Source organism: Lissotriton helveticus, chromosome 3_1 (genome assembly GCF_964261635.1).
Source record: "Lissotriton helveticus chromosome 3_1, aLisHel1.1, whole genome shotgun sequence".
Classification (NCBI taxonomy): Eukaryota; Metazoa; Chordata; class Amphibia; order Caudata; family Salamandridae; genus Lissotriton; species Lissotriton helveticus.
The window spans coordinates 2,096,029,344-2,096,044,189 of record NC_136061.1 but is presented as its reverse complement, the minus strand read 5'-3'; the positions used below and the strand labels follow the sequence as shown (position 1 = coordinate 2,096,044,189).

Genomic DNA, 14,846 nt, shown 5'->3' with positions numbered 1-14,846 from the left:
CAAATATGTTACAAACAAAATGGAGATCGTATTAAGTGTACAGTTGCTGTATGTACAGAGGGGTGCTACGCAAGCTGAAGGCATTTACTACCCAGAAGTGCTATTAACAAGTTGAAAATCAACCAGCTAGTACAGATCTCCAAAAAATAAGCCAATACAGCACACCCATGATACATATATAGTAGGTCCTCGAGGTAACAAAATATGGACTAATATTATTCCAAGTTCAATAGACAATCATAAAAGATTCGCAATGACATGAACTAATCCAAAGTTCCACAGGACAAGATGAACAGGTCATGATTCTTGAGTATACAGTGTTCTTTATTATTTGTTATTTTGCAAGCTCATATCCAAATGTGAAAAGCAGCCAACACGTGTTATGTCTGTACACAATTAGTACTCCGACTTTCTCAAGGCTGTTAACACAATATATAAACAGTCAATATATTCCATCCACGGGAACAGATTCCTATATTGCCAAAAACATATGTAACATATATTGGTCCGAGATCTCACAGCTAATAAAAATCACCCGAAAGAAGTGCTCAAAAGCAGATGTGTTATAGAAGAGAGTTCTACAAGAGAGCTCTATACTTAGCACAAAACAGAGCAATACAACAAGGGATCAGTACATACACTGAATCCTGACAGTAACAAAAGAACAAGATATGTAAAGTGTAACCAAATAGAATAAAGATGATAAAGAGCGACCATTTAGACCATGCAGGGTAGACCAAAGACAAACGTGTCAACATCCTAAACCTACATACCAACACAAGAAAATTGTGTAGTTTTAGAATAAAAACTGTACCAAACCACCTAGAAGATCTATAATGGTAGACACACCCATGTATTGACTGATTCTTAAGTGGCTCCAAAATGAAATCAAGAGTCAAAAACGGTTGATGCCCACTAGGAAAAAGATCTCCACGGCGAAATAAACTACGTCTCAGGGAAATCTGATAGGAAGAGACATATATAAGACACATATGATATTGAACAAACTAGAACGGAGCAAAACTGATATAATTGCCCATTCTCACTAATATAAGTCCAAAATTAACAGATTGGCGATACAAAGAATGCCAAAACTAAAAATACGAAATGGTGATGAGCCTAATATATCAATACCAAAGTGACTAACACTTATACATGCTGAACCACTATCTGTTAGTACAGTCACAATATCATCTCCGTATAAAAAATGCAGGAGATACATCAAAATATAAGAGAAAGACCCAGGGACTGTTATGTAAGACTAAATAACATGTATGTACATAGTTATATCACTCACCACCACTGATGGATACACGTGGTAAGCAGACCTGCAATCCAATGTTAGGGACGCAGTCAGGGGCTAACCTGGCCCGAAACCTATGTCAAAATAAAAATGTAAACAAGCAACATAGGTCCACCACCTTCCCCCCGTCAGACATGTCGCTCCCCTCCTTTATCCCCCATGTCACACAGCATGCACTCCTGCCATCCAATTAAAAGCATTGTGTCAGTGATCAAGGTTCCAACTAGGGGGATGCTCTCATAACAATCACCTCACCTATCATCTTTCCCACCCACATTACAGAGGTAATGTTCCAGTGCAGGAGGAGAAGTCCCTCTTTTCAGAAGGTCAGTCATCGTCGTCAGTTGGATTCATGAGCAGGTCCACCATCGCTACCCAGGGCCTAGCCGCATCCAGCAATTTGTCATTATTGGTTCTCCGAGCCATTTGTAAATCGGAAGATCCCCTCACAATCCGCCCACTTTATAAATTCCCGCAGCCATCGCGCTGTATTAGGTAAAGTGACCGCTTTCCAATAACTAGTAAACTCTCTTTTAGCTAGAACTAATCCTAAGTCTATGAATTTACTGGTGAGCTTATTACGAGCAGTGTGGGGAAACCAGTGTGGCATACAGACACCTGGGGTCAGCTGTATATCCCTATCCGTTACCTTTTTCAACCTGGTCACGACCTCCCTCCAAAACCTGTGTAACAGTGGACATTCCCAGAGCATGTGAAGAAATGCGGCATTTTCCAGTTTGCACTGCGGACAGGCTCTACGGGATCCTAAAATCTCATTAATTTTGAAAAAAGAGTGATATACACTCGATGGAACAAGTAAAATTGTACTAGTTGAAATCTCGCGTTCCGGGAACATTTCCATGCCGTTCCAGCAACATCTCCCAAGGCTTTTCTTCTATAGGTGTCCCCAGATCCGCTTCCCATTTAATGCGCAGCCCCTCTAAGGGAGTTCTGGACCCCTGCGTAATTCTCTTATATAGACAGGTGACCGCCTGGACCTTCCCCGCTGAAGTGACTGGGGAGAAAGGTCTGCGGCTCCTCTACCCCTTTCTTCCAGAGTTTATGAATGGCTGCCGTCAATGCCGCATGTAAGAGAAAGTCTTGTCTGGGTACTTCGTATCTTTCCATGATATCTTGAAAGGGTATGAGGATACCATCTTCATAGAGGTCCCCGATATTGGAGATCCCCACACTTCCCAGCCTCGCAAACTTTGCCAATCTCCTCCATGTGGTAACACCTCACAGAGCCATAATGGGATCTCAGTTGCGTACGAGGGCCCCACCTTAATTCTCCTATTAGCGCGATTCCAGCATTGACGCACCACCCATAAATGCCTCGGCACCTCTCTTTCACGTAACGGCAACTGGAGGAGAGTCCAAGCGAGCTGGTGAAGGCCCAGGTCCATATCTCTCCGGTTCTCCTCTGTTTCCCCGCCATCCACCTCGCGTACCATTGAAATTGAGCCGCGTGATAATATGCCTCAAAATCTGGAGCTGCTAACCCTCCCTCCTGCCTAGGGCACATCCTAGTGTTCAGCGCCACTCTAAGCCTCCCCAAGCCCCACAAAAATCCCGTAGCCATAGTATTTAGCTGGGTAAAGTATTTTCCAGAGACCCAAAGTGGTAGCGCTCCAAAATAGTAAAGTAGACGAGGCAGGGCTACCATCTTTAGCAACGCCACTCTCCCCGCTACTGACAAAGGCAGGGTTCCCCAAAAATCAAAATTACTCCTGGTAGCTCTCAATGCACGTCCCACGTTGCCCTCCAATAAGTCAGAAGGCTCATGATAAATTCTGACTCCTAAATAAGGCAAGCAGCTGCTTTCCCATCTCACATCCAGTCCAGCTGGTGGGTCTGCTCTACCCCCATGTACTGGGAAAGGCACGTCTTGTTCCAGTTAACTTTGAGCCCCCGCCATCCGCCCCAATCTAGCCAGCAATTCTCGGGCGCCCTGTAACTCCTCAACAACATTGGCGTGGAACATTAAAAGGTCATCCGCATATAAAGCAATGTCGTGTGTTTGACCCATCCTGTCTAATCCCCTGTAACACCGCCCCGACCAGGAATGGACAGCTAATGGTTCTATGGCCAGGGCGAACAGGAGGGGAGACAGTGGGCATCCCGGTCTCGTCCCCCTCCCCACACTGCAGGCTTAAAAAAATCACACCCCGTTCGAACCCTGGCTGTCGAGCGGCTATAGAGAATCTTCGTCCAGGCCACACACCCCTCGCCCAAGCCAAACACCCTCAACAGATATGGCCACTAAAGACTATCGAAGGCATTTTCAATGTCAATCGATAGTACGCACGCCTCTCCCTCCTCATCCCCCGAGCCATGTACCAGTTGGCACAGCCTTCGTATATTCATGGCAGTGTTACGAGAAGGAATAAACCCAGCTTGGTCCTCGTGCACAAGTGTTGTCATGTGAGCCAAAAGTCGACTGGCCAGAACACTACTCAAGATCTTATAATCGAGGTTAAGGATCGCGAGAGGGCGATAGGCTGTGCGGTCCCACGCCAGCTTGTCCGGCTTAAGGAGGGGTACAATCACTGCTTCCCTTGTTGAGCTAGGTTGGTAGCCTTCTTGCTTTGATCTATTGTAGAGGGTTAACAGTGGGGGGCAACAGGTCCACATACGTGGCACAGAACTCAGCCGGTAACCCATCAGTGCCCGGGGTTTTGTTCTTGGCCATGCGCTTTATGGCTCCCCTGATCTTTCCCAAATCCACTAGCTGACCCAAACTCTCTGTATCCTCCACCTCAATCTGTGGCAGTTCAATGTCTAGAAAACCCCCCTCCTTCAGAACTCCTGGATCTAGCCTACTTTGATATAGTGTAGTGTAGTATTCCAGAAACTGTGTGTTGATAGCCTGTTGTCCATAGTATACTGCGCCACCCTCACCATGCAGTTCTAAGGTCGGTGCCCCTCTGCGCGCTGGGTTGGCCAGCCAACCAAATAGTGGCCCAGGTTTATCCCTCTCAGCGTGTGCCCTTGCCGCATAAGCCCTGTCGTGACACCTAAGTCGCTCCACTTGTGCCGCTATCTCTTCTCTAACCACCAGAAGTTCCTCTTGCTTATCCTCCCATCCTGGTCTTTCCTTTTCTAGATCCCTGAGCCTTTGTTCCGCCTTCTGTACATATCTCAGGTAGGTTTTACGTACTCCCACTGCTTCCCCAATACAACGTCCTCGAATCACAACTTTAAACGCATCCCACTTTTTATGTAGACTAGGGGACTTGTTGTGTTGAAAGTAGTACTCAATAGCATTACCTATGGTGGTTCTGAAGACCTGGTCTTCCAGTGTTTCCGGGCGGAGACGCCAGCTAGGGATAGTGGACCAAACTCGAACCCAGTGCAAAGACACCAGTAACTGGTTGTGATCAGACGTCGTCCTTGCTAAGTACTCACTCAACGTGACCGTCATATGCACATCAGGGGAGCAAAGGGTAGCATCCAACCGGACGTGCAACTCATGCAGAGCTGAAAAATAAGAGTAGTCCAGTACCCCGGGTGACAAGCCCGCCAAGTGTCAGTCAGTCCCCAGTGTCTTTGCCAGTCCCGTCGGGCTTCAGCAATCCTATGAGCGGGAGCGTCAGGGAGTGGAGGATGAGAGTGGTCCAGGTCTATGTCAGTAATGCAATTGAAATCTCCCCCCAGGAGTATAGGGCCCGTCAATACCATTGCCAATTTCTGCGATAACTGTGTCAAGAAAGCAGGTTGTTCAATATTAGAGCATATATGCTTCCTAACGTAATATCCCAACCATCAAGCCGCCCTGCTACTACCGTGAATCAGCCTTCAGTATCGATAATCTGCCTAACACATTGAAATGGCACCCCCGCTCGCACCCACACCAAGGTCCCTCTTGCATAGGCCGAATATGTGGTGTGAAATACCTTCCCTCTCCAACGACACTGTAGCGCTGCCCCATCGGTCTTCGTCAAGTGGGTTTCTTGTAGCAGTGCAATGTGCACCCCTCTCCGCACCAAGTAGGCATGCATTTTGTGCCGTCGGCCCAAAGTGTGCATCCCCCTTACATTCCAAGACATCATTTTGATTCCTACGGAGGTTCCCATGGCTTCAAGTCTAGATCATGACCCCAAATGGCCCCCATAGCGACATGTCTGACCCCCCCACCCCCGCCCCACAAATCTTTTGTGATTGTCTATTGCACTTGGAATAATATTGGTCCATATTTTGTGTTAACTCGAGGACCTACAATAGATGTATCATATGTGTGCTCTATTAAATTATTCTTTGAATAATGTAGTTGTGCTAATGCTGATAAACCCCAGAAGACATGGAGACCTCCTTGGGGGAGGGAGGGGGGAGGGGGGGTTGTAGGAGGTGGAGAGCAGGATAGAATTTCCTGAGGATCCCTGGTAGGATTTAGCTGTGAATATTTTGGACGCCATTAGAACAAAGAGTGGGTACCGAAGTAAGTCATTGCACTAATGGATTTTGATTCAAATGCTGATGTAGTGGAATAATTTTTCGGAGAGACCTTTCTGAGGGGAGGGATTTCGAAGCAATTGTTAAATGACGATGGCCCACAGTTCAAGGCTGATTAATTAATTGAAAAAAAATCTTCACCAGGAATGGAGTTCATGCAGTGCACACAGCAGTATATCGTCCAGAAGTGAATGGTTGTGGGAAGGGATTTAATCATGTGATTATGGGAAGTGTGCAAATGAAAATAAGTGCTGGAAGGAATTGGAAAAGGAAGCAAACAAAATCAGGGATTACAGAATTACTCCCCCAGTGACGGGTTACAGTCCGTTCAAAGTGCTGAGAGGGCGCGAGGTATTCACCAATGATAACAAAACTTGTATGTCCTTGGAAATGAAAGGAAATGGTCTCCTACTGGGATTATGGAGAACCTGACATTGGCTCAAAGGACAAAAGGATTACAATGATAAAAAGAAAGGTGTTAAAAGAAGTCATGTTGCAGAAGGGCGAATGGGTGCATATTAGAATTGATCACAAGGTTAAGAAGGGCAGTAGCACCTTTTCCGAGCCTCTTCAAGTGTTAGAGGTTGTTGCTTGCTCTGCCAAATTGTCAGATGGTAGAATCTGGCATTTTAATAGATTAGCTAGATGTAATAAAGCTTCATCAGAGGATAAAAGATAGAAGAGTAACAGTGGGAACTGGTTCTGGATGTAAGAGGAACAAACTATAAAGTAAGTGGAGAATAGAGGTGGAAAAGTTGAGAGTGGTGAGAATGGGGATTGTTTAGCAGAAAATGAATGGAGCTGTGGAGTAGAGGAGACGATGGCTAGGGCAGGGTGCCAGTAGAACGTGTGATAAGAGTACCACTTATCAGGAGGGTTCCAAGACAACTCACAGTGGGAGGATCGCCTCGTGTCCTAAGAAGTTTAAAGATTTTGTTGTGGGTTAATTAATGTGAAGCTACAAATTGCATAATGTGTTGATACCTTAATGCTATCGTACATGGTGATGATATCAATTTACATAATATATTGTAGAGTTATTCGCAATAAGTCTTAAGTTGGGTTTAGCATGTGAGGTAGTCTAGCTATTCGATTTTGTATTAGGTAATTATTATAAAGGTTATATCCTCTGTTGTATTTGTTTAAGGGGAACGATGTGTGGTATCAGATTGGCCTGGTACAGTCCAGGTGCTATGGAAACAATCCGTGGTTCTGTTATGGTGAGAGACAGGCAGTTGAAAAGATACTTGATGCGCAGTAGACGTTGCTGCCTGCTCTCCTAGAATACATTTTAGTAACTGAACAGGAAGTGGGAGGCAGAGGGCGGCTCAGGGAAATCAACAGCACTACACTGGCAGTAACATCAAGAAGGCAGACACCTTAGTAATACGAAGAGAGCACTCAGGAAAAAACAGCAGCTGGATCCTGGTGCGACCCCTTTGGAGCATTCACCAAAGCAAAATGTACGTGTTGCAAAATTTAAACAACCACAGAATGCTGTGGTGCCTAAGTATGAGGGGTACTTTAAAAATGCAATGGTTGAAGGGGGGCTCCCCCTAACAAACAAAAGAAGGAAGGATCTTAACCACTGCCCACTCTATTTTGATATAATTTTTGAAAGATCTTTGCATACCTCATGTTGAAGAAATGGATCTTTCTACATGTTACAGCTCCATCTTACACTTTCGTTGATTGGAGCACATAAAAATTAACTTAAGATCCCACAGAAAATAGACCACAAGGGACTTTGAAACTGCATGAAATTACGCAACTACATGATATTAATTTCATGCATTATCACATTTTGAAAGTCGTGTTAAAATGACAATAAGAAAATGTGTTTTTTATAGAATACATCCATAGTAAAAGTTGTAGAGCTGCCCACGTTAGTTTTGACATTTTCTAACCAAAAGAACTTTGCAGCTGCTCTCTGCCCCTTGGAACTGCTTGAAGTTTTGTGAGGGCGTCAGAGCCTCCCGGGACGAGAAAAGGAGAGAGGTTGTCATGAATAAACTGACATGTTGTCAAGACACATTTGGTGGTGGCTGGGATTTTGGCACAGATTCTTCCTCCTCGCGTTATTGCTACAGTTCTAGTGTCCTTTATCAAACTCGTCCTCAAGCAGTCACAAAAGCCTAATACTTGTAGAGGAGACTTCTCATGTACACTCCTGTAAGTGGCATAGATTATATATGGAGTAAAATTATATAATTTTAAATCAAACACAATAATGTTTTTGTACAGCACATATCTTGGACTCACATATTTAAAGGTGCTCGAATATGTGATTATGAAGAAAAAGAAGGTACAGGGAAAAAAGATATTTATTTAGGATCACAGTTTGGTGAAGTTGGTAAGCCTGTCACACAATGCAATGTAGCCAGTAAACAGGGCTTTTCCAGAGCTCGATAATGCTCAAAAGGAGCGGATTTATGCGTTTTGTGTTTTAATAGACTTCATAGTTTGGTTTACTTGTGTTTAATGTGTCACTTGGCATGTCACATTTGGCAATGGAAGTTCACTCATGCGCACACTTAATGGAAACGCCATGGAAGCAGTCTGAAAATTTGGCAGCGTTAATGTTACAAATCAGCACGCTGAGGTAGAAAAACTAACAAATAACCCCACTGCAATGTAGTTACTATTACACAACGTGTATGTGTACACTGATGCCTGTATGTTTCTGGAATTAGGTATGGGTATTTAAAAATGGGTGGGTGTGGTGTGTTGGTCATTTGAGTGCCCAGTGAAGGCACGCACCTTGAAGTTGGTTGCATACAGTCTCTTGTAGCTTTCAGTCCCATCTCAAAACAACACCTCTTTTTTCCAGTATGGTGTGAGTGGAAGTTTACATGGACCGGTAGAACGCCAAAGAATCATTAATCAAAGGTTAGAGTAATGCAGATTGTTAACTTTTACCGCCCTCATGCACTTGCATTTTTGGTGCACTTTTCTTGGTCACCCTGATGCCAAATATTTGTAAGACACCAGCCGTCACCTTAGAGCCCCGCCAAACCTTCGATGAACAGGGCACCAACACTGTCTCCCTTACCTCGGCCTCATCGCGGCCATGCGGTTCTCCCCACTACACGTACAAAGCGGCAACTGAGGCAGTTTCATTTTGTCCTACAAACGACTCCAAACCCGTTAGCAGTAATCCGAACTTGAATACGCGATCCCCCACGACTACGACGGTTTCGCTGCACAAGTGCACAGCTAGAATTTTTCAAATTGAACGGCAACTAAAGCAGGTACACCAATGGTCGAACGGCTTGACATCATACGTTTCATGCGTACAAACAACACGCCCAGGCTTCAGCGCACCACGCCTTTAAAAAAAAAAAAAAAATTTATTTAATGCATTCTTATAAAGCGCAGACTTTACCCGAAGGTGTCAGAGCACTGTACAATATAACCAGTTACGTTACATGAGAGAACTGTTACAGAAATGGAACAAATAAAAATAGCATGCCATAGAATCAAAGCGACGTAAGCATAAGGCACACAATCTCAGGAACAGCAAGCACAGACTGTAAAAGCAAAAATATTAATATAAATGACACATTTTACAATAAATGAAGAGTTTCCTGGCGAAAAATAGCAGGCCATAGAATCAAAAAAACTCAGGCAAACAGAACACAAAATCAAAGGCAGCAAGCACAGAATGTACAAATAAAAATATAAATATATGCGACACATTTACAATGACTAAAGAACTTCCTGGCGAGGTCTGAGAAGGGGGGAATTAGTTCTGAGAGTGTCTTTGGAATAAAAGAGATTTGAGGTCCGCTTTGAAGATCTGGATGGAGGTGATGGCACGGAGCGAAGGAGGAAGTGAGTTCCAGATTCTCACCACATTACCTGAGAACGATTGTGCCATCAATTTTTCCCTTTTGAAGGAGGGGGGCTCAAGAAGGAACTTTTCTGCATTCCGAGACAGTCTTGAGCCTCCAGACAATTTCAGTTTATTCGCCAGATAGCGAGGGGAAGAAGAGTGCAAGCTTTGTGGGTGATGCACGCCGTTTTGTAGATAGCTCTAGCCTCGATGGGAAGCCATCGGAGAGAAGACAGGATAGGGGTGATGTGGTCACTTCGTTTGGACCCTGAAATGAAGCGAGCTGCTGAATGGAGGACGGATTTGAGGGGTGGGAGGTGAGATTTGGGAAGGCCAGTCAGAAGAGAATTACAATAGTCCAATCTAGAGAGCACTAGCGATTGAACCATGGTTTTTAGGTCATTCTCCGGGAAGATCCGACGAATCCCCCAAAGAAGGCGCAGCTGATAACGTGCGCTCTTGGCCATGGAATTGATGTGTGAGATTAGGTTGAGTCTTTTGTCCAGTATGAAGCCTAAGGATTTAGTGCAGTCCACAATGATGGGTTTACTGTTGAGTAGATTCAACTGATCCAACCAGGATTGAACAGGAGGCAGGGAGAGAGAGTTAGAAAAGAGGAGGAATTCTGTTTTAGAGGGATTGAGAATGAGTTGGTGCACTAACATCCAGTTGTGAATAGCGTTGAGAGTAGAGCTGAGTAGTGAGAGATCATGAGGTGAAGACACCTTGAGGTATATTTGGGTGTCGTCCGCATAGAGATGGTAGAGGATTCCAGATTTGCTTAGGAGGTTCCCTAATGGTTCCAGATAAAGATTAAACAGAGTGGGAGCAAGGACAGAACCTTGAGGGACGCCTTGACCAACCACCAGTGGAGACGAGAGACTGTTCGCAATCTTAATCATTTGGGATCTGTCCGAGAGGAAAGAGGCAAACCATTTGAGTACCGTGCCTTCCACGCCCATTCTCTGATGAAGAATGTTCAGGAGGGTGTTGTGATTAACAGTGTCAAAAGCTGCAGAGAGGTCAAGAAGAATCAGAAGGCACGATTCCCCCGAATCGAGAATATGCAGCGCATCATCGATCACTTGCAGCAGGGCTGTTTCAGTGCTGCAATTTTGAATAAAGCCCGACTGGAGCATGTCGAGGAGATTATTGTCCAAAATGTGTTGGGACAGTTGTTTTGCAACACATATTTCTGTGATCTTTGAAAGAAAAGGGAGATTGGTGATGGGGCAGAGGTTATTGAGGTCATTTGCATCTGCAGAGGATTTTTTTAGAAGGGGGGTAACCTGTCCTGTTTTGAGGACAACTGGAAGGGATCCTTGACTGAGGAAGAGATTGACTAGCCTGGTCCAGTAGGAAAGGGTGTTAGTATAGAAATCAATGGCGATGCCACTGGGTATGGGGTCAGAAGAATGGTTGGAGGGTTTGGTTTCGCAGATGCACTTGAGGAGATCAACCTCCGAGATTGCGGCAAAGTTCTGCCAGGTGACTAAGGTTTTTCGCTCCTCGATGGGGGTGGGGTGGGTGACCTGTTCCACCAGAGATTTTACCTTTTGATCGAAGAATATAGCGAACTCAGTTGCTTGCTTTGAAGCATCCTCAGGCTTGATGGTTTGGGGAGAATAATTTGTGTTTTTGATGAGGTCGAAAAGTTTTTTTGGTCTGTTTTTAGCTGAATCAAGGAGGGATCTGAAATGAGATGTTTTTTCCTGGAAGATGTGCTGGTGGTATTTGGATCTTGCTGAGCGTAAAAGAGAGAGGTTGGGGGTGGATGGAGAATGTCTCCAGTGCTTCTCCAAGATTCTGAGGTTTTTCCTTTTGTCATAGAGAGCTTTGTTGAACCAAGGAGCTGATGGGGTGGGTCTTTTCCTTTTGCTTTGGAGTGGAGCAACCTTGTGGATCTCGACTGCAAGGATTGAGAGGCAAAGGGGAGTGAGATCGTTGACATCCGTATTGGGGTCTAGACTAGGAAGTGAACGCATAGCAGAATCACATAGAATCACAAGATCAATGTTTTTTGTGTTGCGGAACCACGTAGAGGCTCTTTCAGGTTGGCCGAGAGTTTAAGTGTGAGAGAGGTGAAAAAAGAAGGGAATGAGGAAATGGTCAGACCAATCAACATGAATGGGTGAAGCAGAGGTAATCTGGTCTGATTTGGATGTCACAAGGTCCAGAATTGAGCCCTTGGCGTGTGTAATTTCCGAGCAGTGTTCGGCAAGATCGTTAGCTGAGAGAAAGGTTGCAAGCTTGTTGGCAGCCGATCCTTCCACGGAGCCCCAGTGGAGATTGAAATCACCTAGGAAGATCTGCTTGTCGCTTTGTGAATATTGGTCACTAATGAAGTCGATGAATTCCTCTATGAAGGAAGAGCAATTACCAGGTGGGTGGTAAATGATATGGAACCTGAAGGGTGGGCCATGCTGAACTTGGAGTTCTAGGGAAAGGCATTAAAAGGTGCGAAAGAGGGTGGTGGGATAGGTTTTGATTTGGAGGGCGTTTCTGTAGATAATCGCAACACCTCCACCGATCTTGCCTGTTCTGTCGCTTCTGAGGATAGAATAGTCAGTATGTAACAGAAGATCAAAAGAAGTGTGAGAGGAGTCATTAAACCAGGTCTCAGTGAGAAAGAGCATGTCGAGATTGTGGTGAGTGATAGTGTCAGAGATTTCCAGTTTGTGTTTGGTTGCAGATCTGCAGTTATGGAGCATACAGTGTAGCTCTGACGCAACTGTTTTGGTGATGTGAGTGTCTGGACTGATGAGGGGGATAGGGATTATATTCTTGCATGAGGGAGCACCTTGAGGGGGAGGCCGGTAAGTTCTGAAGGAAGAGATGGTCTGAATGGCAAATTGAGAAGAGTTGTTAGGAGAGGCGAGTGGAGGGGAATTGACATTGATGGTCCTGTAGGTAGCCAATAGGTTGGTGATGTCTGTGGGGGAAAGATTGTGGTTGGTTCTATTGGGGCGTGGGAGCAAGGAACTCCTCGGAAGGTTATTAGGAGTGGGGATATCTTAGCACATAAGAGTGAAATGGAAGCTTCAAGCTGGGAAATGGAAGAGATGAGAGAATCAAGTTTAGTTTCCAGAGAGAGGTGTGCTGAGGAAGGAGTGAAGGGTGGCTCAATGGTTAAGGGAGAGAGTGGCCTAGGCGAAGGAGGACAGTCCGAGGTGGGGGACCGGGGAGAGTGTTGGGGTGCGAGGGTCGAGGGTGGGGGAGGAAGTGAAGTAGGGTGAAGGAGGACAGTGGGCTGTGGGGGACTGGGGAGAAAGATGTGATGCAAGGGCCTGAGGGGGGGAAGAAGGTGGTAGAAAGGAATGAATGGAGATACTGTGATATTTTTACTGGTGTTGAGCAGGGGTGAAGAATAGAGTTCATACATAGTAGGAGAAAGTTGAGAAGTAGACATGGATGGCTGGAGGAGGAGAGGGAAGGAGTGGGGTTATGGGAAGGCCATGGATACGGTGAGATGAGAGAAGGGGCTGAACAGATAGAAGAGGGAGAGAGGTCAAAGGGAGGCCATAGGAGTGGGGAGAAGAGAGAGGGTGCAGGCCAGGTGCCATGGGTAATGAAAGGTGAATGTAGGGATAAAGGCACCAGGCAGAGTGGCGGGGGGTCGAGCAAAATGAAAGTTGTGGGAGGAGAGAGGGACTGTGCAGTCAGAGGGGGGAAGAGAGGGGAATTACCAAGAGGGGAAACAGGATTGTGAAGCATTGGGGGGAATGGAAGATGTGGAGAGATAGGAGGAGTGAGATCAGTGGGAGGGAAGATGATGGGATTACCAAAAGGGGAGGCCGGGGTGTGAGGCAAGGGAGGGAGGAGAGGAGGTTGAAGAGAGATGGGAGAAGTAAGAACAGAATTGAGGGTGCGAGGAAAGGGAAAGAGCGGATAGGGGTGAGGAGAAGAGAAGAGGGGAGGGAGGGGGGTAAATTGAGTTGATTGGTAGTTCAGATTGTAAGAAGAGTGGATTAAAAAGGGGGAAAATGGGAAGGAATAATGGAGTAAGGGGGTGGGAGATGGCAGTGGAATGATGAGGAGATGCAGGATGTAGAGGTGAAGTGGGGGGGAAAGCAGATGAGGTAAGGGGGAGGTCCCGTTGGGAAGGTGGCAGAATAAGAGGGGAGGGAACGAGATAAGGGGGGATACAGGGACGACCTGGGACTCCCTGGAGAGCGATCTGAAGGAATGTGTGGGGATCAACGGGGTAGAAAGGGAGAAAGTAGATGAGCTAGAAGAAGAAGAAGAAGAGGAGGAATCTATAGAGATAGTAGTCGCAGCAGTGGGACAAAGGGAGTGGAAGATGTGGTCAAAGAGAGAGAGACAGGAGTCAGAAGCTTCGATTATGACAGTGCCATTGTTATAGAGAGTAATGGTGAGATAGCCATTAAAGCGAGTGGAGGGAGACATTTTTAACCGCTTCCCATGCGGAAAAGAAGAGGAGGAGTAGATGTTGAAGGAATTGGAGATGCAGGAGGACCAGGAAGGGATGTCATTAGTGAAGAAGATGAAGTCATTTTTAATCTTCCCTAGGCGCCCGTTATGGAATTGGTCAATAAAGAGGAAATCTAGAAAATGTTCAATGATGTTATACTTGAACCGTTTAGCTTGTGCTTTGGACATATGAGGGGGATACATTACTTTGAAGCAATTGATTCCAGACTTAATTCGACTGGAAGCCATGATAAGGAGATGAGGTGAAGACGTGGTGTGGTGGACAGACAAAGGGGCCACTGGGATAGTGATGGCGCAGAGGTGAAATAAGAGGGGTATGCAAATTCTGGAAATCAATGAGAATGAAAGCAAAAGGAGTGAGGTCAAATGAGGACCAAAGGTAGATACCTGACAAGGGTAGAAACAGGTAGAAAGGTAGAGGGGAGAAGCAGAATTGAATCAAGTGCCGGCGTGCCGCCATCTTCTCTGTGAGGTCAGTCTTGAGCTGGTCCATTGACGCCCGGAGAACTAGCCTAATTTCTTGGCAAAGTTCGGGTTTGAAGTCTTGAAGTGAGGCTACTAAGTCTGTTTCGGTGAGGGCCATCGTTGGAGCTGGGTCACTTATGGTGTTTTTATCTTGGAGGGTAAAATATCGAGAAACCTTGATTGTAGCCTTCTTTGGTGGCATAACTGCAGTGCTCTGTCTTCAGGCCAGTTGTGAGCTGCCCCCTTTTGTGGTGACGCCTCGGCGTTGGGCGAGCGTTCGGTAAGGATCAGGGGGAGGAGAAGTGTGCATGCTCAGAGTACGGTGGCCATCTTGGAGAA

At 45.7% G+C, this 14,846-nt stretch overlaps 1 protein-coding gene across 2 annotated transcripts in view; it reads right to left on the bottom strand.

Annotated features, from left to right (window-relative positions):
* Positions 1-9,024, bottom strand: part of LOC144825273 (protein regulator of cytokinesis 1-like) — a 338,110-nt gene extending 329,086 nt beyond the window's left edge. The window contains exon 1 of one of the 2 annotated variants that reach the window (XM_078684111.1): positions 8,808-9,024. In XM_078684111.1, coding sequence (XP_078540237.1) covers positions 8,808-8,875 — 68 coding nt within the window. In that variant the 5' untranslated portion in view covers positions 8,876-9,024. The remainder of the gene's footprint in view (positions 1-8,807) is intronic. The other variant, XM_078684110.1, reaches the window with a different exon arrangement.
* Positions 9,025-14,846: the final 5,822 nt, after the last annotated feature.